The following is a 23,986-nucleotide window of genomic DNA, read 5'->3' as shown; positions in this document are numbered from 1 at the left end:
CTGAGCCACCCCAGGATCCCCTCAGCTCCTTCCTACCGGAATGACTCTGATAGAAATGGGAAGGAGGGCAATGTGACGTTGCACTCTATATGATTTTATGAAAATATGCTAGTATGAATATAATGTAACTGGACTATGCTTCATGAAAGATCTCTTGTAAGATATAATTACAAAGCTTATAATCTACTGAGTGTGGTCATCTTATTTGTATAAATGTATCACTCTTGTATCTGAAACTAGAAATATAAAATATAACTCTGAGGGCCTATTGTAATTATACAAAGTGTGGGCCATTAATGGTGGTTTGGAATCTTGATGGCTCCCATTAACCAGGGCAATTGACTGTGGATGGCTCTGTTTGCAGGCAGGCCTTCCTGTGAGTCAGGCTGGGAGGAATGAAAGCTTGGGGTCTTACAGTGACATGTGATCACGTCACCTGAACTGGAGTCCATCTTTAACCTGGTGTTTTTCCATTGAGAAGGAGGGGTGGGAACCCAGAGGGACAAAGGATTCCCACCTTATGCAAAAGATATATAAGTGAGTGGAACAGAACAAAGGGGGCAACCATCATGCCTAGCTACCACCTGAGCTGGAACAAAGGCTGTACCAGGGGAAAGGATTATGCCCAGACTAGGAAGGCATCCAGTCTGTGAAAGAAACTTATTGAAACATCTTTGAGGGTGAGATTTTATCTGTATTCAATTGTATTACTGTATTAGGCTTAGATTTACGTGTTTTATTTTATTTGGTAATTCACTTTGTTCTGTCTGTTATTACTTGGAACCACTTAAATCCTACTTTCTGTATTTAATAAAATCACGTTTACTTATTAATTAACCCAGAGTATGTATTAATATCGGGGTGGGGGGAGGGAACAGTTGTGCATCTCTCTCTATCGGTGTTATAGAGGGCGAACAATTTATGAGTTTACCCTGCATAAGCTTTACACCCTGCCAGTGTGTTCTGAGCCTCTTGGAGGTGGGCCTGTTCAGAAACAGAGTGTTGCTGATACAGAAATCCCAGAGTAGAACTGCTTCCTAGCTAGTGAAGATGGGGTTACATAAAACCTAATGATCACAGTGCCGGTTGGCACAAATATGTCCACTCCCTGATGTGAGGGAGGAATGCTATGCAAGCTAAAAGGATAAACATCAGGGAGCTGTAGGTTATGTACAGACTGAGATTTTGGGAGACCAAGACCTTGTGTTTGCAGGTATCCCAGGTGAGTCCTCCCACCTCAGATCCAGGCATCCCTGACTAAGGTAAGTGAATGCTGAAACTGAGTGAAAGGAACTCCCCTGCATACATTGGTTGGGACTACCCACCGGTCTAGGGAGTATAAGATGCAACTTGGGACATGCACTAACATGCCTATGTGGTGCCTTCTTGGAGAATACACCTCTGCCACCCAGCCCTGAAGGGCTCTCAGGCACTGTCTGGCGTACTGTACCACATAAGTGCATGTGGCATGTGCCTCAGCAGTCTTAAATAGTTCCTCATTATGGTGAGAGGATAAACTTCAAGTTCAAAATGAGGCTTTAAATTGCAAGAAACCTTGTCTGTGTAGCAAGGCCCTAGCTGTTGTCAACTCCAGAACCGCTCCAATAAATTCTATTTTCTCTACTGGAGACAGGACTGACTTGTCTGTATTGCTTTCAGGATCAGGACATATCAGGAGTGAAACCTCTTTCCCCTGAACAAGGGAGGGACTCTCTACAGCTCCTAACAAGGAGAAGCAAATATATAGCTTTCAGACTTGCTTTCTTGTGAGAGTTGTCCCTGAAGAGGGATGGGGAAAGGAAAAGGAAAGGTGAGGCAAAAATAAAACAGAGCAAATATCCCACTTCTACCATGCTTACAACCCACCAATCTGTTGCAATGTAGGCCCAAGGATGATTGAAGTAGGACAGGTGTTTTGGAAGAATTGAAACAATAAAGGATGGCACTCTTGGAACTGGCAGACTGCTCTCAACCTGCCCATGAAAAATTAGTTCTTGGAAGATGCTGCCTGCCTTGAACCAGTGGCTGCAGATACAAAGGGCAGTGATGGGGGTTACCATTTGTAATCTCTGCTCCTTCTCTATGATAGGTCTTGGACTCAAGAAGTAAATCACTGAAAACGCTGAGACTGATGAGGACAGAACACCTTTTGCTTCACTGCTGGAGTGTAAATGCCCAGGGTCTACAGAGTTGCTCTAGAATCTTTGAGACTATGCAGAGTCTCATCTGTCTCTTCTGAGAAGAATGGCTGCTCACAGGGTAAGCCCTGAATGGTTTGTTGCATCTCTGGAAGGAGGCCAGAAGAATGCAACCAGGATGAGCGTCTCAAGTGAAGGCAGAGGCCATGTTGCATGCAGCAGAATCTGCTGCATCGAGACATGCCTGTAGAGCTGTTCTGGCGACCAACTTGCCCTCCTCTATCCAAGTGAGGAACTCTTGTTTTGCCTCACATGGGAGCTTGTCTTTCAATTTCAAACCCATCCCCCACAGAGTGAAATCAAAGCATCCCAGCACAGCTTGCTGATTCACAATGTGAAGCTCTAATCCACCTGTGGAATAAAGCTTCCTCCTAAATAAGTCCAACTTCTTGTCCTCTTTATTCTTTGGTGCTGAAGTCTGGTGTTCCTATCATTCCTTTTCATTGGCTGCTGCAATTTCAAGGGGCATTGGAGGAGGATGGTTATACAGTGCTCAACCCCCCGGGAGGGGAGATAGTACCTTCTCTCTACTCTTTCAGCAGTCAGAGGCAGAGAAGCTGGGGTCTGCCAGAGAATCTTGGTGGGCTCTAAGCCGCATTTATTGGCAGAGCTATTCTATCTGGAGCTAGATTAGAACAGCCACTAGCTTGTGGAATTTTTTCCACTCCTCCAGGTGGATATCATGTGCCCTAGCCATCCTCCTCACAGCTCCTGATAGAGTCTTAAAATAAATCACCCAGAAGTGGAGAAATAGGCTCCACCATGACTGTCTCATCAGGAGAGGAGGAAGAGGATACTAATGGTTCAGTTCCTACAGTTGCTCATGTAAGAGATCCCAAGCCTGCTCAGTACCAAGATGCTTGTGGCGACGATGCTCCTAGCGCCCAGCAGATGGAGCCAGCTCAGATGGCTGCAGGGATGCTCTTGACTGGGGTGAGGAACCTACGGGTCCCGAAAGGGCCACTAATATGTCCCTGGACCCCAGCTATACACAGTCCAAGGATACCTCCTGTAAACTCCCTGCTGGTATTGTGGCAGAAACCCAGGCGGGCAGGTGGCATCTCTCCCCCAGTGGGACCAGCTAGGTTGGGAAACAAAGGAAACCACTTCAGAGTCTGATAAGGATGAAGCTTTTTCTTGAGACCAAGGTGGTATGGTACCCTTTGGACTGCAGAGGAAGACTGACTCTGAAGCGGAGACAGGGATATCATCTGTGCCTTTCCCTTAGATGGTACTGGTCTCATTGGTACCTTGATGCCACATCTGGTGGAACTGCTTAGTGGGGAGGGGAAGGCGCTGGAGGTGGTACCATCGTCACTGGTGCCAGGTGAGACTCTTGAACCATTGGTGATGGCAGCACTGAGATTCAACAACCCTTTCGCAGCCTCAAACACCTCAGGAGTAGACTGGGTACCAGAAAGATACTGTGTGGTACACTGGGGCAAGGAGATGGCAATGAAGATGCTTGGGGAACCAGGCTCGACAGGCCCACTTTGGCCTCTGGAGTCAACGAACTCCCCTGTTTAGAGGTGTGCTCTGGGGAGTGCTTCCTTTTTGATCACCCTTCTGAGTTTTTATTAGAGTTCATCCTCTTTGATGGTCCTCGTGCCGAGTCCGATTCTTATGCCTCTTCTCCGGCACTGGGGATGCCAATCTGCCTGTCGGTATCAGTAGCATGGCAAGTGCGCTACTGACCAACGCCAAGGTGCTCTATATCCAGAGCAACGTAGAGAGCTCAGATGGAGGCCACACAGCCAATTTGATGAGCAGATATTTTAACCTGACTGCCCTGTCTTTTTTCTGAACAGGGTTAAAGCCCTTACAAATGCTGCACTCGTCCCTCACATGAACTTCCTCCAGGTACTTAAGGCAGCTGGGGGTGAGGGTCCCTATTCGGCATAGCCGCAATAGAGGCAGGGCTTGAAATCCAGAGAGTGTGGGGGATACCTCCGGTACTCGTACATGCTCAAACAATAAAAACAATTTTTTTTAAACTAACAAACTGAGTAACTACTAGATTGCACTAACTACACATAGGTACAATATATAGGTATTGAGAAAGACTTGCAGAAGCAATGACAGGGAGCTTCAATAACCGTAAAAGGTGGTAGGAAGGCACTGAGGTGTGTGTGTGTGTGTGTGTGTGGGGGGGGGGGTTAGCCCTTTATGCCTGACCAATGTGTATGAGACAGCAGAGAGTACTCAGGCTGCCCCGACAGGTACTATCAAGGAAAAAAACTCTTCAACGACTGTGCACTGGAGAGCACAAATACCTACAGTGTAATGGACATGTGCAATCACTCAAAGAAGACTTATTCAGAGTCCTCACTTTAACAGCTAAAGTAAACAGTATTACTGTGTGAACAGAAAAGCCACCAGAATGAAGCCAAAAACTTTTTGTTCAGGCTTCAAATTAAAAAATAAGACATAGCTAAAAAGATTGAAGTTTAGGGTTTAATGCCAGACAATATTTTGATAATGCTGCTAATTAAAAATGACAAATTAATTATTGTTTGCAGTAGTGTTGCAGCCCTATTGATCCCATGAGAGAGACACAGTAGGTGAGCTCTGTGTAGCTCGATAGCTTGTCTCTTTCACCAACAGAATTTGGTCCAATAAAAGATTACCTCACCCACCTTGTCTAAATTAATTGTTGTAGTTTGTGCTGATCCAAATACTTTTGCATAGTATAAAAATATGTATTTGGTCAAAAGTTACTCAAAGAAAAATAGTAATGTTGTTTGACAATATTTTTATATTATACCCCTTGAGCTGGCTCCTTAGAGCAGATGAATTAGGAAAATATCCATTATGTGATGTAAATGTCCAAGCAAAATATACTGATGAGACACTGCCTGTGAACTCACCCCACAGCACACATGATCATCAGAACCCCACACTGCTTTCAATAACAAAGGGTAGGATAGGTCATAAAAATACTACCTAAAGCAGAAATGCATGATGATACATATAAAAATAAGAAATAATGGTGTAGTATAAAGGCTTCATCAACATGAGTCAGAGATGAACACATTACTCCGAAGTGAAGTCACAGTAAGTTTTATGCAGGTCATTCCAAACAAGTGCCAATAAAACTTTTATACCTCACATAAACTATTTATGTCACATCACAGAAAAACTATTTTAAAATGTGTTAAGGGTTTTAATAAAATATTATTGGAACTATTATATTCTACTCCTACAAAGCCAAGTGCCTTATTTAAAATTGCACCCCACTCTTTATCGCCTTGGTCGAAACCATGAGGCAGTACCACGGGCGCATGCGCAGAACAATGGACACTAACACTTTTAAAAGCTCCGGCTCCGGGTCCATGCTCACAACCCTCCGTGAAATACAATAACCAATCGCTCAAAGAAAAACTATACATGGCTCAGAAGGCAAGATAAATTAATATTAAATTGGAGGCAAACTTACATTTATCATCTCAAAAATTTACCTAAAATCTTTCTTCCATTCTTACAAATCTCACCTTTCAGCTTGAGATCTTGGGTCCTGCCAGATTAAGAAGCAAGAGCTGGGTCTTACTAGGTGACTAGAGATTCCCCTCCCCCGCCAAAGGTACAGGAGCGCTCATTCCTAATTCAGCTCCGAAATTGAAGGCTAGTCTCTTCCTTCTTAATTCTGCACCTCTCATGTGGGCCAGTCAAATCAAGTAAGGGAACCAGCAAGCCTAGTATAGCGAATCCTAGTACCTGGTATACGGCAAATCATTTACATGAACTTTCCAATCCCATAAAGCTACTAAACAACTATTTTCTGCAGCACCTTTTGGTTTTTCTTTGAGAATGTACAGTGCCAGTTTCTGTGACCCAAAAGGCAATGTCTGAACCTGGCTACTTAGAGGCCTTAAATATAACAAGTCTAAATCAATTCAAATGCAAAGAAGCAACTATGAGAAAACAGCCAATTTTTCTTCTTTCAACTCTCTATGGAATTAGCTGAAAAACTGACAAGCAGCCAGCACACTTTTAAGAATCACAGAAGTGAGGAAGTAATTTCTTCCAAAAATACTTGCAATATGAATTATTAATTTTCAAAGTCATGGTTTAATGCAGGATTAGAGAAAGACTTGATAGAGCAATATATTATACAGTGTAGTAACACATTTCTTTTATGCTATTTTAACTTGTGATTGATAAACCCTCACCTTAATACACAACAGAGCACCATAAGATGAGTGGGCACATTAGCTGGATTGAGCATTGCTGGTGTATCTGATCTCATACAGGCCAAAAATGCCCTCATTCTTCGGTTCTTGTCCTCTACTGCTTTTCCCAGCCACAGCTTCTTCAGATTGGGACAGGTCCACTCCCTGAATGCAAGCGCTTCCACCAGTTCAGGGGTCTGGGGAGATTTTCCTTTGTAAGCAGCCCATTCTTTAATTATCACTGGTGAAACTACAGAACAAAAACAATTGAAAAAAAAAATTCAAAGTCTTGTATATTTTAAACTTCATATACAGATAGCCTCCCCATTTAAATCAATAGGTCATTTTAACCCAGGTGGTGTTATATTGGCTGTACTGATTCTGTATCATGTATGCTAATTTGCATGACTAGTAGCCAACCAGCAAGGTCCTGAAGGATTATTTCTTTCACATGCACTCACTTCAACACATTCTCTAATATGCAAGAGTTTTCATAAAAACACAAATATATTGTAGGAATATTACTGTCAACTTGTTTTTAACCTAATTAGTTAATTATCCAAATTATTTTTCTCTATCATAATGGCATAATGGAAGATAAGCTACTTAATTTCTCTTTTTACACAGATATTCTCCTAATTCGGTTTTACATGTTTGATTTAAGAGTTGGAGGGATGTAAAATGAAGAATATTTCCCAAAACAGCACATAAATACAAAATACTTCCTAAGAATCGGCTGCTTTCATCCCTACAACTTTATTTTTGTGCAGCTAATGGTGATGAACAGGTGGCAAAACAAAAAAGGAGGACTGGAAAGGAGGGGTGCACAGGGAGTGGAAATGGAAAAGGAAGCCTTGGGCAGTGATGTCTAATGTTCATTTGACAGCTGTGATAATCACACAGGCCTGGTGGAAAGGGGCAAGATGGTCCCTGGACATAGGGGCAGGCTTCAGATCAGCTGTGATATGACAAACTGATGTAACTCTTCACTCTCCTGTCAAATCTGTTCTCTGCGAAGACACTGGGTTGGTTAAGGAGGCAGAAGACTGGCATCCACTGCAATACCTGGGTTTTGCTTTGTGGGCTGTCTGCCCTGGTGGTAGGACAACATCCTCTGCCTTTGCTGCCGGGTACTTGTATGGCTTTTTGTAGGGAGACAGTGTGTAAATTCCGACGTACCATAGTGTGACCCTTGAGGCCTTGAGAAAATGGAATAATTTGTCTGTCCTTTGATTGAAGAGCTCCATCTCCTGAAAGGATAGGTCCTCTATCATGAACTGTACTTGGTATCCTCGATGTCGGGAGCCACAAGGCTCATCTGATTGTGACAGCCATGGCCACTGACCTTGCAGATGTATCAGATGTGATCATGGCTGCCTGCAGTAATATCCTTGTATCTATCTGGACCCCCTTAATGCTCTCCTTCATTTCATCACTGTACTCCTGCAGGATTTTTGAAAGGAAAGAAGTGGCCCTCTCACATGTGAAGCAACTGTATTTAGTGAATAATGCCTGGTAGTTCCCTACCCAAAGCTGCAGTGAGGCTGATGAATGCGCCTTGCATCCAAAAAGGGTCTAATTTCTTAGGATCCTTGTCCATATGAATATGTTTAGTGAACTTCAGTTTTTCTTGTACTTGTGTTTGGGTCGGCGTAGAAACACTCTAAGCCCTTCTAGGGCATGTAATACTTCTTTTCTTTCCACTTCCAAGTGAGCGGAGAAATGGCCAGGATCTACCATAATCCTTCCAGTTCCTCTATCCACTCGTTAATGAGTAGGAGGGTGAACCTGGCCAGTGTTGTCACACTGAAAATATAAAAAAACATAAGACTTTCTTGTATGAATTTGGTCTCAATATCAAGGGTCTCCACAATTCTGGACTAGAAGTCTTGGAAGGATTTAAAGTCACTGATCACGGTAGTGGGGGAATAGGCTGGGGTCACTGCTTCATCCAGAGATGAGAAGGTTTCCTTGGGTGGAGAAAGGGATCATTGTGGTAGCCCCCACCCCCCCAATCATCTCCTGCAGCCCCACATCTGTTTCCAGCGTGGATGACCTAACCAATGATAGTGCCAGAGAATGGGATCTCCTCCTCCTGCTAGAAGCACAAGAGGGTAATTTCATCCTGTGTCTCAAAGAAGGACCTCAGTAATGCCAATATGGCCAAGCTGAAATGCCATACAGATGCTGATGTGGTTCAGAGAGGCCAACCGAGTCCCACTTTCAAACCTTTTTGGGCAGTGATCTGAAGCCCTTATGCTCTCTTTGGGGTCATTCTCCAATGGCATAGGAGATGGATCTCTGCTTGACGTTGTCAAGGAGTGTCGGTGATGGTGCGGAGAAGTATTTCTCTTCTTCAGAAGGTGGTGCCATGGGGAAATATGGAGCTGGTTCCAGTTCTAGTCACTTCTTCAGTACTAGGAACATGCCTCCATGGCTTATCTTGGGTCCTTACTCAACTGTCAGGGGTATCAGCACCATATTAGTACTGGATCTTTGATTGCTTAGGGCCTTTGTCTTTGGAAGAGCGGTGCTTCATGAGCTCCTTCAGTTTAAGCGCTATCTATAAGATCAGTCTTCTTCTGCGACTCTATGTCCCCTCTGAGTGGGAATAGAAGCCAGCTTTACTACCTGCCATGCACACCTACAGCGATAGACACTGACACATACTTGAAGAATTATATATTCACGCATATGGGTGTGCAATATATGTTGTATATAAAATCTCTCTCTCAGAAAATACTATATAACATGAATACACAGCTGCTCAAGTTGCCACAATTGGTAACTGAGAAGACTGGTAAAAAAAGAGTCACAATAACTAGAAGCCTTAGATCTCCCTAGCCCCCGTCAATCTGGTTACAGATCTGGATATTGCATAAAAACCACCCATGTCACATTGGACAACAATCTCATCCCAGCAATGGGTAGCGATCAGGTGTCTACGCTGATGTTAGTTTTATCAGCTGCCTTCAGTGCCAGTGAACATTAAGTACTGTTGACTTGCCTGAAGTTATTTCTATGTGAGAGTGGGATGGGGCTCCTTGAGCAGCTTTGTTCCTTGAAGGCTGAAGCCCCAGAAGATTGTATTTGTATCATCAATCCTAAGGACGTTCCTGTGCAGGGTGCTGCAGGGTTCCATCTTGCTACCATTCTCGTTCAGCATATGCACAAGGCCAGGACTGAGTATTTTTGTGTACTTTTTAACTGTATGATCTCAGTGCTGTAGTGGACATTGCAATTAGGAAACTTGACTCCTTTGCACAAAAGGAAGAAAATAATGGCTGAAATTCAAATTGTAGTTTCCTCCATCTAATTTGTTTCACCAACAGAAAATAAGCTGTGGTCTCATTCCATTTCATATATGCAAGAAGACAACTTAAGTTCTTATGTATAATTAGACATAAGCTGGTATCCAATGGGAAGAACTGGTGGGACTTAAGACCTGGCCCTACACAAAGCCCAAGGGCATTCTGAAATCAAATCTGTAAAGTACAAAACAGCTTTGTTTAGGTCTGAACAATGAATAAACATCTTGGCAGAAGACTAAATGATTGCAGTGTAACTCTACCCTTACTCAAGGGATAAATAGGCAATACTATCATCTTGATAAATTTAATGTTGGATGAATTAGTCACTATAATTGGAAATTCCATACGAACAAATTTAAGTTAATTGCCAGGAGGAAAATAGCTACATATAATTTTTCATCCTAATTTCCAAGAAGATTTTGTTTGTTCAACAGGTTGCTTCTTCCTGAAAAAAATACATGCTTTTCTCTGCATCAGGCTCAACAATAAATGTTACTATTTACTGCAAAGGAATAATAAATTTCTCAGAGTTTTTTTAAAAGGACACAGTCAGCTAAAAAATACTTGTGTCCAAAAAACAAAACAAAACAAAAAACTCCCTACTTCCCCACGCCAAACTTCCTATTACTGTAAATGAAAGCTATTGGGGAAAAAAATCTATTTTTTTTCCAGTTTGTTCACTTTCTGTATATTGTTTAACCATAATCAAGATTTCCCTGTTTGTGTAAGTCTTTCATACAGTGAAAGAGGAGAGAAAAAAACTTAAAGGAAAGCATGGGTGAAAAACAACAAAAAAACTTTAAAGAAGATTCAGAGGCACATATACTTATCCTTTTAAAACTGAATAGACAGTGTCCATGTAAGTTATTTTTTGCCAACCAAACCTTATCTCCGTGGAATGCTGTGTAAGGAGGGTCAGCCATGAGAGCTTGGGGTTTGCTGATCCTTCTCGCTGATGTAATGGTGACTAAAAAGGCTGTCTTCAGAGTAAGGTGATATAAAGAGCATTCAGAAAGAGGTTGAAAGGGGGGCTCCACGGGATTTGTAAGAATAACATTAAGATCCCACCTTGGAGGGCATTCTGTTGACTGGTTGGTAAGAATGCAGTAACACCTTTAGAAATCTGGATCTCAGAGTATGAGAAAAAAACTGAGCATGACTGTACTGGAGGGTAGTGTGGTGAGACTGCATCCAGGTGGACTTTGATAGAACTGAGTGTCCAGGGTGTTTCAGATATAAAATATAGTTGAGGGGTTTTGGTACAGAAGCCTTCGGTGGGTTGAGATTGTGCTGGGCTGCCCAAATTGAAAAACTTTTCATTTAAAGTCTTCTTTGTGAAGAGCCTTCTACTTTGCAGCAGGATCTCTTGTACTTGTAGTGAGCAGCTTCTGTTGGTAGCACTCAGGTGACCAACAACCATTCTATCAAATATTGTGACTTTGGGCATGGATGAAATACCTCACCTTGTTTCTGTGATATTATGAATGGACTGTCTTGCAGTGGTACAGAAGCCTAGACAGACATTTTAAGGAGCTATGTTAGCTAGAACTATCCTGAAGATATCCGTAACAGTATGACTGCAGCCTGTTTGATTTTGCACATCACTCTTGGAATCAAGAGAATCGGCACAATTGCATACATGAGACCTTCATCCCACTCTATGAGGAAGGTGTCTTGCAATGATTGAGGGCTCATGCCTCCCTAGAACAAAAGGTTAGGCATTTCATATGTCTTTAGTGGCAAACAAGTCTATAATAGGATTTCCCATTATACTGGTTTAAGGATGGAGCTGTTCAGAGACCATTTGTGGTTGGAGATGGATTGCTTGTTTAGGAAGTATTTTAGGTTGTTGCTGGCTCCTGGAAGATGAAAAGTGACAGGATATCCCATGTTCATAAACAGCATATCTATAACTTCACTGACTCTTGATATGGGATGATAAGAAGGCACCTTCTTGCTTGTTCATACAGTACACTGAAGATATGTTGTGGGCAAGATTTTGTGGAGTTCAGTAGAACAGGCTGGAATGCTATGCAAGCTAACCTGATTGCTCATAATTTTCGTATGTTTATGTGAAGAGTCATGTCCTTTTGAGATCAAGTCCCTTGTTTATGGACACAATCCAGATGTATGCCCCAACCTATACTTGATGCATCTGTGACCAACATCTTTCAAGGGGAGATATGGAGAAGAGGGCTCTGAACATTCTTGTGGTCTACCCACCAGTTCAGAGCTGATAGGATACGCACTGGGACCACCATTTGCATGCTCACTATATGCTGTGGCAAGGCACCTCCTTCTTCTCACCAGATTTGGTGCTTCCCTCTCTGGCGATGGCAGGCCTGGGGTAATCAGCCCCACTCACGGCAGAGTTTGCCTTCCCTCTTCTGTGCTCCCTTAGTTGTACTTTAAGGGTAGGCCTGAAGGTTGGCTTAAGGATTGATCTTACACCAAACAAAGGAAAATAGTTCCATAAACAAAGAAAGCCCAGTGGGATATCTTTCTCTGCCTCCTCCCGGGTGCAGGGTGTCGCCCTGTTGGTTGCCCTGGGTGTCTTGCCCAGCAGGCCTCAGGTTTGACAGCTTCCCCTATGGGAAGGAGTCCAGCCTCCTACTCTGGAGAAGCTTATTTCCCAACTGCTACTAGCCTGGCAGCAGTGTGTCTCTCTCTTCCCCCTTTTCTCTCACCAGAGGAGGGGTTTTTAAAGGCCTCAGGCAGGCCTTAATCGGAATCAGGTGTCCCTCACTGACCCGGGTAACCACTTCTCAACTACTAGGGAAGAGGGCCTTTAACATTCTGGGGCTAATTTATCTGCCTTCTAGCACCCTCTTGCAGCCTTCTAGTCTGACTGTCACAATGCCTTGACCTTAACCAGCCTTGTAATGGACACAGGTGAAGTCTGGCTAGGGGCATCATGCGTGCGAGCAAACGTGTGGCCTAGAAGTTTGAGGCAATTTCTTACTGTAGTTGCTGGATTAGATTTGATACCAGTGATTACTGTATGAAGAGAAAAATCCTTCTTCAGGAAGATATGCTTTTGCTAATTTGGAGTTGATTAGGACTGCTGTATAAATCCATGGCATGTCCACAACTTGAATACTGCACACAGTTCTAGTCACCCCATCTCAAAAAGATAAATTAGAATTGGAAAAAGTCCAGAGAAGGGCAACAAAAATGGTTAGAGACATGGAACAGCTTTCATATGAGGAGAGTTTAAAAAGACTGGGACTGTTCAGTTAAAATAAATAAATAAATAAAGAGATGACGGGGGGAGGGGAAATAAAATCATGAAGGGTGAAGAATGTGAATAAGGAAGTATTATTTATCCCTTCACAACACCAGAACCAGTGGTCACCCAATGGCAGTAGATTTGAAAACCAAACGTAAGGAAGTACTTCTTCACACAATGCATAGCCAACCTGTGGAACTCATTGCCAGAGGATGTTGTGAAGGTCAAAAGTATAACTCAATTCAAAAAAGAATAATGTAAATTTATGGAGGATAGGTCCATCAATGGCTATTAGCCACGATGATCAGGGACACAACCCCATGTTCTGGATGTCCCTAAATCTCTGCCAGAAGCTGGGACTGGATGATGGGGGATAGATCACTTGATAAATTGCCCTGTTCTGTTCGTTTCCTCTGAAGCATCTGGCAACAGCCACCATCGAAGACAGAATACTGGGTTAGATGGACCATTGGCCATTTTTATGTCCTTATGTTTTCCTATAAATTCTATTATCTGTGATGGGCTCAGAGATGATTTCCCATAATTCATCATGAATCTCAGCTGTTTGCATAGGTGAAAAACATATGTCAGGGTTGTGGCAACTTCCTGATGTGATCTGCCTATGATCAATCATCTACATTGAGATAAAAGTGAATGACATCACCTCAGATATGTCACCACCACAGATAGACATTTTGTAAAGACTCTTGGTTCTGTGGAGAGACTGAATGGTATCATTTTGTATTGGTAGTGACTGGACCCCATTGTGAATTGCAGGTACTTTCTGCAGGTAGGATGGATGGTGATATGGAAGTATGCATCTTGTAGACAGCCATGAAACAATCTTGAGCCTGAAGGTCAAGGATGATGGAGGCTAGAGTTACCATCCTGAATCTGAGATGGCATATATATTTATTCAGTCTTCTCATGTCTAGAATAGGACAAAATCCCCTTTTTCCTTTGGAATAAGAAAATATCAGGATTAGAAGCCTCTTCCCCTATATTCCAGAGGAGACTTCTTCTGTGATTCCTAGGCAAAGTAGGGAAGCCACTTATTTGAGCTGATTTTCATGAGAAAGGTCCTGAAGAGGCGCAGGGAATGGGGTCAGCAGGGGGTGAGAACCAAAAGTGGATGAGATAGCCATGGATGATACTTCCAGGACTCACCTGTCTGTCCTCATAGACCATGCCTGATGGAAGAAAGCAAGGTGGCATACAAAAGTTAGAGTTTAGAGATGGTTCCTGAGTAGTTCAAGTGTGACTATGAACTCTTGTGAAAACCTTCTCCCTGGAAGCCAGTGCAGTGTGACAACAGTTGAGGAAAATGCCTCCTCTGAGAAAACCTCTGTTTCTTCTTGGGCGGATATTCAGATCATCTGTATTGGTGTTAGAAGTCTTCTGCCTAGTTTGCCCCAGCACCTAACTGGCTTACAGTTTGTGGTATGTGCTCACAGAGTGGAATGTGGTCCTGGAATATTTGAGGGACTGTCATCTGTACGAGTGCTAAATAATTCTGTGCCCTTGAAGGGCAAATCCTCAGTTGTGCTTTGCGTTTCTTTTGAAACTCCAGAGGCTTGTGGACACAAAGCTCTGCGAATAGTCACAGAAATGGCCGCAGATCAAGCTAGAGTGTCCGATGCATTCATGGCTGCCTGTTAGCAACATTTTAGCTGTTAGCTGACCTTCCACAATAATGCTTTTCAAGTTCTGCTCTGGAGTCTTATATTCACCTTCGCCGCTAAACTTGCATACTACCCCAAATTGTATCTTGCAAATAAGGCCTCGTAACTGACAATTCATAGCTTCAGTGATGCTGATGAATTGTCCTTTATTCCAAATAAGTAATTTTTTAGATCTGTATCTTTTGGGGTGCTTGTAATCTGCTTAGTCTGTTCATGGGTCACAGAGACCAGCAAGGAAGGTGGGTGAGGAGCCAGCACAGAATGGAAGTGGATGGTGTAACCAGATGTTATAAACTTCCCACATCCACCTGTTGGATGTTATTTTTTCCCAGAACACCCAGATTGGTCAGATCATTTCTAAATAACGGGAGAAGGAGGCGGAGACTGGAACTTTCAATCTGAATGGTAGCATGGTTTGCAGCTCTCAACCTGCATATCAAAATGAATACTTGCCAGATGAAGCCATTTACAATGCACACTTCACTTCTCTACAGAGGAAAAAGGACAGTAAGCTATCTAAACTCCTACCTGCCACAGGGGGCTACAACAGTGGTACCCTCAACTCACCTAACAACACTGTCAATCTTTCCAGCCACACACTTAGCCCAGCAGAAGAGTCTGTCCTATCTCGGGGACTCTCTTTCTGTCCCACCATCCCCATGAACACGATACAGTTCTGCGGTGATCTGGAAGCCTACTTTCGTTGTCTGCGACTCAAGGAATATTTTCAACGCACCACTGAACAGTGCACTGACCCACAGGAACCCTCCTACCAACACTACAAGAAGAAGAACTCTGCGTGGACTCCTCCTGACGGTCGAAATGACAGACTGGACCTCTACATAGAGTGCTTCCGCAGACGTGCACAGGCTGAAATCGTGGACAAACAACATCACTTGTCCCATAAGCTCAGCCGTACAGAATGCAATGCCATCCACAGCCTCAGAAACAACTCTGACATTATTATCAAAGGGGCTGACAAAGGAGGTGCTGTAGTCATAATGAACAGGTCGGATTATGAACAGGAGGCTGCCAGGCAACTCTCCAAGACCACATTCTACAGGCCACTATCCTCTTATTCCACTGAGGAATACCAAAAGAAACTACACCATCTGCTCAAGAAATTCCCAGCTACAGTACGGGAACAAGTCTACATGGACACAACCCCAGAACCCCGACCAGGGGTATTCTATCTGCTACCCAAGATCCATAAACCCGGAAACCCTGGATGCCCCATCATCTCAGGCATTGGCACTCTTACAGGAGGATTATCTGGCTATTTGGACTTTCTCCTCAGACCCTATGCTACCAGCACTCCCAGCTATCTTTGAGACACCACCGACTTCCTGAGGAAACTACAATGCATTGGTGTTCTTCCTGAAAACACCATCCTGGCCACCATGGATGTAGAAGCACTTTACACCAATATTCCACATGAGGATGGACTACAAGCTGTCAGGAACAGTATCCCTGATGAGGCCACAGCACACCTGGTGGCTGAGCTTTGTGACTGTGTCCTCACCCACAACCACTTCAGATTTGGGGACAACTTATACCTTCAAGTCAGTGGCACTACTATTGGTACCCGAATGGCCCAACAGTATGCCAACATTTTTATGGCTGACTTAGAACAATGCTTCCTCAGCTCTCGTCCCCTAGTGCCCCTCCTCTACTTGCGCTACATTGATGACATCTTCATCATATGGACCCACAGAAAGGAGGCCCTTGAAGAATTCCACCTGGACTTCAACTATTTCCACCCCACCATCAACCTCAGCCTGGACCAGTCCACACAAGAGATCCACTTCCTGGACACTACAGTGCAAATAAGTGATGGTCACATAAACACCACCCTATACTGGAAACCTACTGACCGCTATATGTACCTACATGTCTCCAGCTTCCATTCGAGACACATCACATGATCCATTGTCTACAGCCAAGCCCTAAGATACAACCTAATTTGCTCCAACCCCTCAGACAGAGACAAACACCTACAAGATCTTTATCAAGTATTCGTAAAACTACAGTACCCACCTGGGGAAGTGAGGAAACAGACTGACAGAGCAAGACGGGTACCCAGAAATCACCTACTACAGGACAGGCCCAACAAGGACAATAACAGAACACCACTGGCCATCACATACAGCCCCCAGCTAAAACCTCTCCAGCACATTATCCACGATCTACAACTGATCCTGGAAAATGATCCCTCACTCTCACAGACCTTGGGAGGCAGGCCAGTCCTCGCTTACAGACAACCCCCCAACCTGAAGCAAATACTCACCAGCAACTACACACCACACCACAGAAACACCAACCCAGAAACCAATCCCTGTAGCAAACCTCTTTGCCTACTCTGTCCCCATATCTACTCTAGCAACACCATCAGAGGACCCAACCACATCAGCCACACCATCAAGGGCTCATTCACCTGCACATCCACTAATGTTATATATGCCATCATGTGCCAGCAATGTCCCTCTGCCATGTACATTGACCAAACCGGACAGTCCATCCGCAAAAGAATAAATGGACACAAATCGGACATCAGGAATGGTAACATACATAAGCCAGTAAGTGAACACTTCAATCTCCCTGGTCATTCTGTTACAGATTTAAAAGTCACCATCATTGAACAAAAAAACTTCAGAAACAGACTTCAAAGAGAAACAGCGGAACTAAAATTCATTTGTAAATTTAACACCATTAATCTGAGCTTGAATAGGGACTGGAAGTGGCTGGCTCATTACAGAAGCAGCTTTTCCTCTCCTGGAATTGATACCTCCTCATCTATTATTGGCAGTGGACTACATCCACCCTGATTGAATTGGCCCTGTCAACACTGGTTCTCCACTTGCGAAGTAACTCCCTACTCTCCATGTGTCAGTATATAATGCCTGCATCTGTAACTTTCACGCTATGCATCTGAAGAAGTGAGGTTTTTACCCACGAAAGCTTATGCCCAAATAAATCTGTTAGTCTTTAAGGTGCCACCAGACTCCTTGTTGCTATGTAGTCTTGTTTGCAGAGGTCAAGGTCTCTTGTTCTGGATTCTTGTCCATTTCCCAAATGGCTTAGATGTTCTTTGCTGAAACACTATCTATGCAGAACAAAACTCTGAAATGACTGAGGCCTGTTAGATTTTCTTCTGTTAGCAGGAGTATAGATGCCAAGAGAACAGAGGATCGCTCTGGAATGTTAAGTGAACTAAGTGACTCAGCTGTCCTCTCACTGACTAGTTTTGGTTCCCCAAATGAGAGTGTCTGGACCGCTTTTGGATGGAACCAGGATGCATGAAGCATGACTACTGCAGTAGCCATGAATCAGGACACCATATCTGCTGCATCTAAAACAGCCTGTTGAGATGGCTTGGCTGTAAGAAGACCCTCAAAGATGATGAACTGAAATTGTTTCATGCTCTTATGGTAGTTGCTCAATAAAGTAAGCAAGCTTATTATAATTGATGTCATTGTATTTTGCCATAAGAGCTTGATAGGGTAGTTTGCTACTCTGAATTGCAAACTGGTACTAAGTAGATCTTACGACCAAAGAGATCCAAATGATTTTGATTTTTCCTCGTGTGATGTTGTTTTAGAAAGCTGTTGGTTATGTTCATTTGCTCCATCATCACTAACCAATTAGGTACTGGTTGGGAAAAAAAGGTACTCAGATCCTTGTGACAGTATATAATATTTCATGTGAGCTCTTCTACACGTTGGAGCTAAAGTTAGAGTTTACGAGACTGTCTGAGCTGGCTCCAGCAAGGCATCATTAATTGGCAAGCCTACTCGCCATGTGACTGAAGTGTGGAAGCTCCATGAAATTGTGTGGAGCTTCTTGGAATTCTTCCAAGGGGATCTGTTGTGATTCAGCTACCTGATTCATCAAGTCCTGAAACTGCTTAGAATTGCCGCATATAATGGTGGTGGAGGCATTACAGCCTCATCAGGCAAGGAAGATATATTTGCTGGTACTAAAGTTCCCTCTTCAGTATGTTGTTCCTCCTCAAATGGCTGTTGAGAGTGATGCAGAGGATCTTATGGTAGAGCTGGCTGCCTCCACAGCTTCACTGTCTCAGAATCCCTCAGATAATACTCATTATCTCATGAGTTCCACAACAGCCTGATGTGCCCCATATGGATATGGCTGAGGACAAGGTGACTGGTACCAGGTCATTTGAGGGTGATATTATGTATCTGTCCTGTCCAGATGTTGTAGATCCCTATCTAAGTGGAAATTTGAGGAGGAAGCCCTGGAAGAGTAATCTGAGTTCTTCACACACAGGTAAGAATCTGATGAATAAACATCAGATTCAAATGAGAGAGCAAAAGATGGTAGAGTGACTGGAGACAGAACTCTAGATCCAGAGAGTAATGCAGAACAAGATGGTACTGGAGACAATCTTGTGTCCAGCACCAAAACATCTATATCCTGTGCTAGTAGAGAGGACTCTGGTTCTTCTGAAATTACTAAGTCTTTAGACAACATAAATCTACTTAGTACAGGTGATGAAAAGAGAGAAGGCAACTTGGACCCTACTCCCCTACGAGCCACTGTTGGTACCAGAGGATCCATAGACTTACATGCACCAAATGGCCCTCCACAGCCTCATCAGCACTGCACACTTATTTAGGGAAGTCACAGACAGTACTGCTTACTTGCTAAGCATTGCAAATACACTCAGTATCATAGGCTTAGTAGAGGCAGTGAGTCTCCTCTTTGTTAAAAGTTTACTCAGTACTAAGCTAATAGAGCCAGGCTTCAATGTCAGTACCATCTCAGCCTGTGCACCGACGGATTTTTAACACTAGGTGCTAAAGTAGTGATTTTCCTGATCAGTAACCAAGCACCAGTACTGAAATCTCCTAGAGCCTCAGCAATGTCTTTATCGGGACATGAAGTCTCCATAGCAGTGACTCCCTCAGGCAATTTCAGCCTCTTATTGTCCACTTCTTTTTGAGGTGATCTAGGTCGGCTCCTATGTTTAGAATGTGTTGTAACACGACTTCAATATGATCTCCTTGCACCGTCCTACTGGTTGCATGGGTCCTGGGAGTCACAGAAACTCAGAGAAGTCTGAATTTCTGCATTTCCTTATACAAATGGGGTCCGAGGCTCTGGACCTGAAGAGACCCACACAGATGAATCTATAAGAAACATTTCTAATTCGGTTTCTCTGATCTTTTTAGTTATCCTGCCAAATGATCTACAATTATTAAACTTAGAAAAACATGAACTTCTACTAAACAATAGAGAAAACTTATGTGGTTGTCATTCAAGGGAATAGCATCCCTGCAGACATCACATGACAAAGCAAGGAGATTTAGGCATTCCCATCTAGAAAATTAAACTCCGCGTTCTGACTAGGGAATTGAGAAGACATGGGGGAAATAAACCCTATGTTCCAATAAATTTTCTCTAAAGCTATTTACACTAACTATACAAACAAAACTAATCACTACACTAAGCACTAAACTAACACTATCTATTTATCTAAGTATTTACCATGTAAATAAACAAGCTACCTAAAGTGGACACTGCAGGACACTAAAGCCCTGTTTCAAGCCTAGGTGGTGAGGCAGTGCCCCTATATATTCTCAGTAAGGGGTACAAGGATAATCAGGCTGCATTTGTGGACCAATCAGACACTGCTGGCAAAAATCTCCAAAAGCACGTGCCCTGAAGTGGAGCACCCATACTGTAAGGGACCAGGGCATAGGCAGTCTGGCCTAGCAGTCACAGCTGGGCTGAGGTCTGCACACTAGGGATGGTAGTCACCAAGCAGGAGTTGGAGGAATTGCAAGAGCCAGGTCCCATAAGCAAGAGTCAGGGTCAGAGTCAGGCTGGAGTTGGAGACTGGAGATCAAAGGCCGTACCAGGCTGGAATCAGGGTCAGAGTCAGGCTGGAGTCGGAGACCAGAGATCAGAGGCAGTTCCAAGCTGGAATCAGGGTCAGAGTCAGGCTGGAGTTGGAGACCGGAGATCAGAGGCAGTACCAGCTAGAATCAGGAAGCAGGAATGAGGGTCACAATCAGGCTGGGATCGGAGACCGGAGATCAAGCAAAGTCTGGCACTGCAGCAGGCTGAAATCTGTCCATTGCCCAGGCAACTTTCTGGGGCAACTCCTGGGGTTAAATAGGGTGCTTGGCCAATCAGAGGGCTGCAAGGTATGTTATTCTAGGCCTCTTGGGCGGTACTTCCTGTGGTGCCTACTCTCCACAGTGCTCCCCGGCTGTGCCTCTGCATGGCCTCCTTGTGGCACTGTGGGAACATCAGCTGTCCCAAGCTCTGCAGATCCAGGTTCTAGACCCCAGATCCTTACACACAGCAACAATCAATCCAAGAAGTCATAAGAGACTGGTGCAGGTGCTCTTGTTCTGCTCTTTATGCCCTCACGTGGGTGAGTGGGAGCACAAGGACATGCATGGTACAGGCACAGCACAGTAGCTGCTGCTATTCAAAAGATCCCAACCTTGGGTGCATGCACACAGAACCATTCTTAAAGAACAGCACTTGGTTTTGTTTGGCCTTCTGAAAAATAAAGTAAGTTCACTAATTGCATCTTCTAACAGAATTTTTTTTTATGACTTTGATAATTACATACAAAGAACATCACAATATAAAAGTATGGCAGTGGTCAGTTAGTTTATATAAATATTTCATTACCCTACAGTTTGCATATTCAACGACAGTACTGACACAGTTTACCATGTGTATTTCACAAACCTAACTCCGACTCATGACAGGTACATACTCTTAAAAATACACACATTACTTACTATACATATTAGACTGTGCAATATATATAAAATGAGTGAAGCTCGTGTTGACAGATTTCAACGAGTATTGTAGACCAGAGTTAAAGTTTGTATAACAAAGACGGCAATTTTTTAGGCATCAGTACAGCCATTAAATGAATATATAAACTGTAATCGTAATGAATAATTTATGCACACTGCCTTAGCTGTTTGTTTCCATACTTTTTAACAGTTCATTTTTTAATGCTGCATGTTTTAGTTAAATTATATTTAAGGTGCCCTATACATCTAACTCTCTGTGGTCTCCTTGATCTCCGTCCCTTCCCTCCCTCTTCTCCTCACCTTCCGCTTTCTGATAAAATGGCTTGATCTTCTTTACTCATCCCATTTTGCCATACCCCTGGCCACCATAATAAAAAAATAAAGAAATAAAAATACTTTAAATTGAAAAAACATACAAGAAATTAGCACGTAACCATCAAAACCCTGAGCACTTTGCTTGTATGTTTTATCTCTTGCCTCTACCCTTTAATTTTTGTCTTTTTAGATTCTAAGCTCTTCAGAAACTGCAGGTTCTTATTAACATTATAGTAAATTCTACTTATTAGCAACCTCTCAGTTCCCAGCAAAAAGAAGCTATTATCTGGAGGCTGCAAATAAGTGGACAGTTTGCAGGGCTGCAGCCAAGGAAGAGAACGTGCTCGGTACCTCTCCCTTCAGCCCCACAAACCTGTCTGCAGTTGGTGCTCAGCACTTTCTTCCCTAAGTGCAGCCCCACAAGCAGGTTTATGGGACTGCAGCCAGGGAAAGAAGCACTGGGACATGCTGAGATCAGGCCCCTGGTGCCAGAATAGGGTACAGCCTGGAAAGCACAGAGGTACCATGCAGTCCTGAAGGCCCCCAGCATCCCTACTCCCCAAGGAGAGCCACCAGTATCCAGGCTGCAGCCCTCCCCTTCCTGCTGCTGCCCTGTCTGCAGCCTCCCCTGCCAGCTGTAGGCAGGTTTGCAGTGTTGCAGGCAAGAAAGGCATGTCAAAAAGTTGTCATACGCTACAAACCTGTTGCCAATATCCGAATATTATTAAAGTAAATGGGACAGGACTGGTTCCTGGCAAAATGCTGCTATTAACTGGAAGTCATTAATATCAGGATTACTATTAAGCGGAATCCACTGTATTTCTTACTTATATTAGTAAAAAAATAATCCTTATTTGCACCAACATGCTTGGGCAGAGCAGAAAACTGAACTCCTCTTGAACTCAAGTTCTGTGTCTTAATTACAGGTACTGCACCTAGCACAATAAGAACCACAACCACAATTGGGGCGCTGGGATACTACTGCAATAAACACACATCATCACATGAGAATTTCCTACATTAAAAGAAAAAGAGAGCCTCTGCTAGGAGTTTTCTACTCATGGAAGCAAATGACTGTAGCCAATAGAAGTGATTCAGAAATTTAAAGCAAGTCAATAAATGTTTAACTGACTGAAACAGAAGACATTTTACTTCTAGAAACATAAAAGTTTAAGGAAACCAAAAGGGAGAGTTGGTACCCCTATTTCCTTCTTAGCGGCGCCACCCTCATTAGCGCTCACTATCCTTTGATGTTCCTAAGTCAGCAGCAACTTCTGCTTCCACAGACTAAGGAAAGTCTGAAGGGCAGTATAAACTAAGGGAGGGAAGGGGGGGCCCAGCGAGGTAGCTCAAAAACTCTATGGAACTCTGAAGTTTTTCAAGAGAAAAAAGGAAACCTGCATAAAGCTAAGATAGTTAAGGGTTTCAGCACTTACAGCTTTAAGCACTTTAGCTATTTAGGTGCATAAAACTAAGTAAATCTATACAGCAGCTTCAAGGACAGTAATCCAAGTAAGCAACAATGAACATTGCAAATAACTTTATTATTTCAAAGCCAATCTCCTAAAACTCTATTAAACACAAGTGTGTTTAGAATCTACGTGTGTGAACTTGGGGGTTTGGAAATTATTCTGTTTGAGAAAGGCGGATAAAAAAAAAGACTCACAAAAGGGGTAATCTAACTACTTATTTCAAACTATTTCTTACTTTATGACTTTTGAATCTCAGTGAAACATTCTCCTCCTGCCTATACGAGTCACAAAATATTTCACAATAGCTTGTTCCAACTAAAAATTGGTGGGAGGGAGAGGTGTAAATGAAAATAAGGCATACAAATGATTATTGTATGTAGCCTTCGACATGAAAATTGCAAAGGACATCTTCACAACAAACAAGTCTAAATATTTGCTTTTTAAATTTAGTCTGACAGCAGAATCCTACAAATAAATGTGTTACCTTTTCTCCTGTTGACAATTATCTATTTAATACTTTGCTTTTCCCCAACCTTCCCAAGATCTTGTTACAGAGGTTCAACCACTTTTTGGTATGAGTTTGACATTAAGAAAACCTTTCCATATATAAACTGGGATTTTCTCAAATGAAATGAATCACTGGCAACTACAGATTTGAAAATGTGTATATCTGATTAATGTCAGCACTAGCACTCATGCTTTTGACTGCATTAGCAAACAGCCCCTGTAACAAATCTGCTCACAAAAAAGTGTAGTTTTTAAATTGTTAGTTGGTTTATGACCAAGTTGTTATACCTGAAGCCTAAG

The 23,986-nt window shown here is 43.1% G+C and overlaps 1 protein-coding gene across 3 annotated transcripts in view; it reads right to left on the bottom strand.

The window, feature by feature from the left end:
- Positions 1-23,986, bottom strand: part of FAM120A (family with sequence similarity 120A) — a 123,049-nt gene that overhangs the window by 28,454 nt on the left and 70,609 nt on the right. For all 3 annotated transcript variants that reach the window (XM_034776821.1, XM_034776819.1, XM_034776820.1), the window contains one exon: positions 6,368-6,617. In XM_034776821.1, coding sequence (XP_034632712.1) covers positions 6,368-6,617 — 250 coding nt within the window. The remainder of the gene's footprint in view (positions 1-6,367; positions 6,618-23,986) is intronic.

This window comes from Trachemys scripta, chromosome 7 (assembly GCF_013100865.1).
Source record: "Trachemys scripta elegans isolate TJP31775 chromosome 7, CAS_Tse_1.0, whole genome shotgun sequence".
NCBI lineage: Eukaryota > Metazoa > Chordata > Testudines > Emydidae > Trachemys > Trachemys scripta.
Note: the sequence above shows the minus strand (reverse complement) of the source record. Positions and strands in the feature narration are given on the sequence as shown.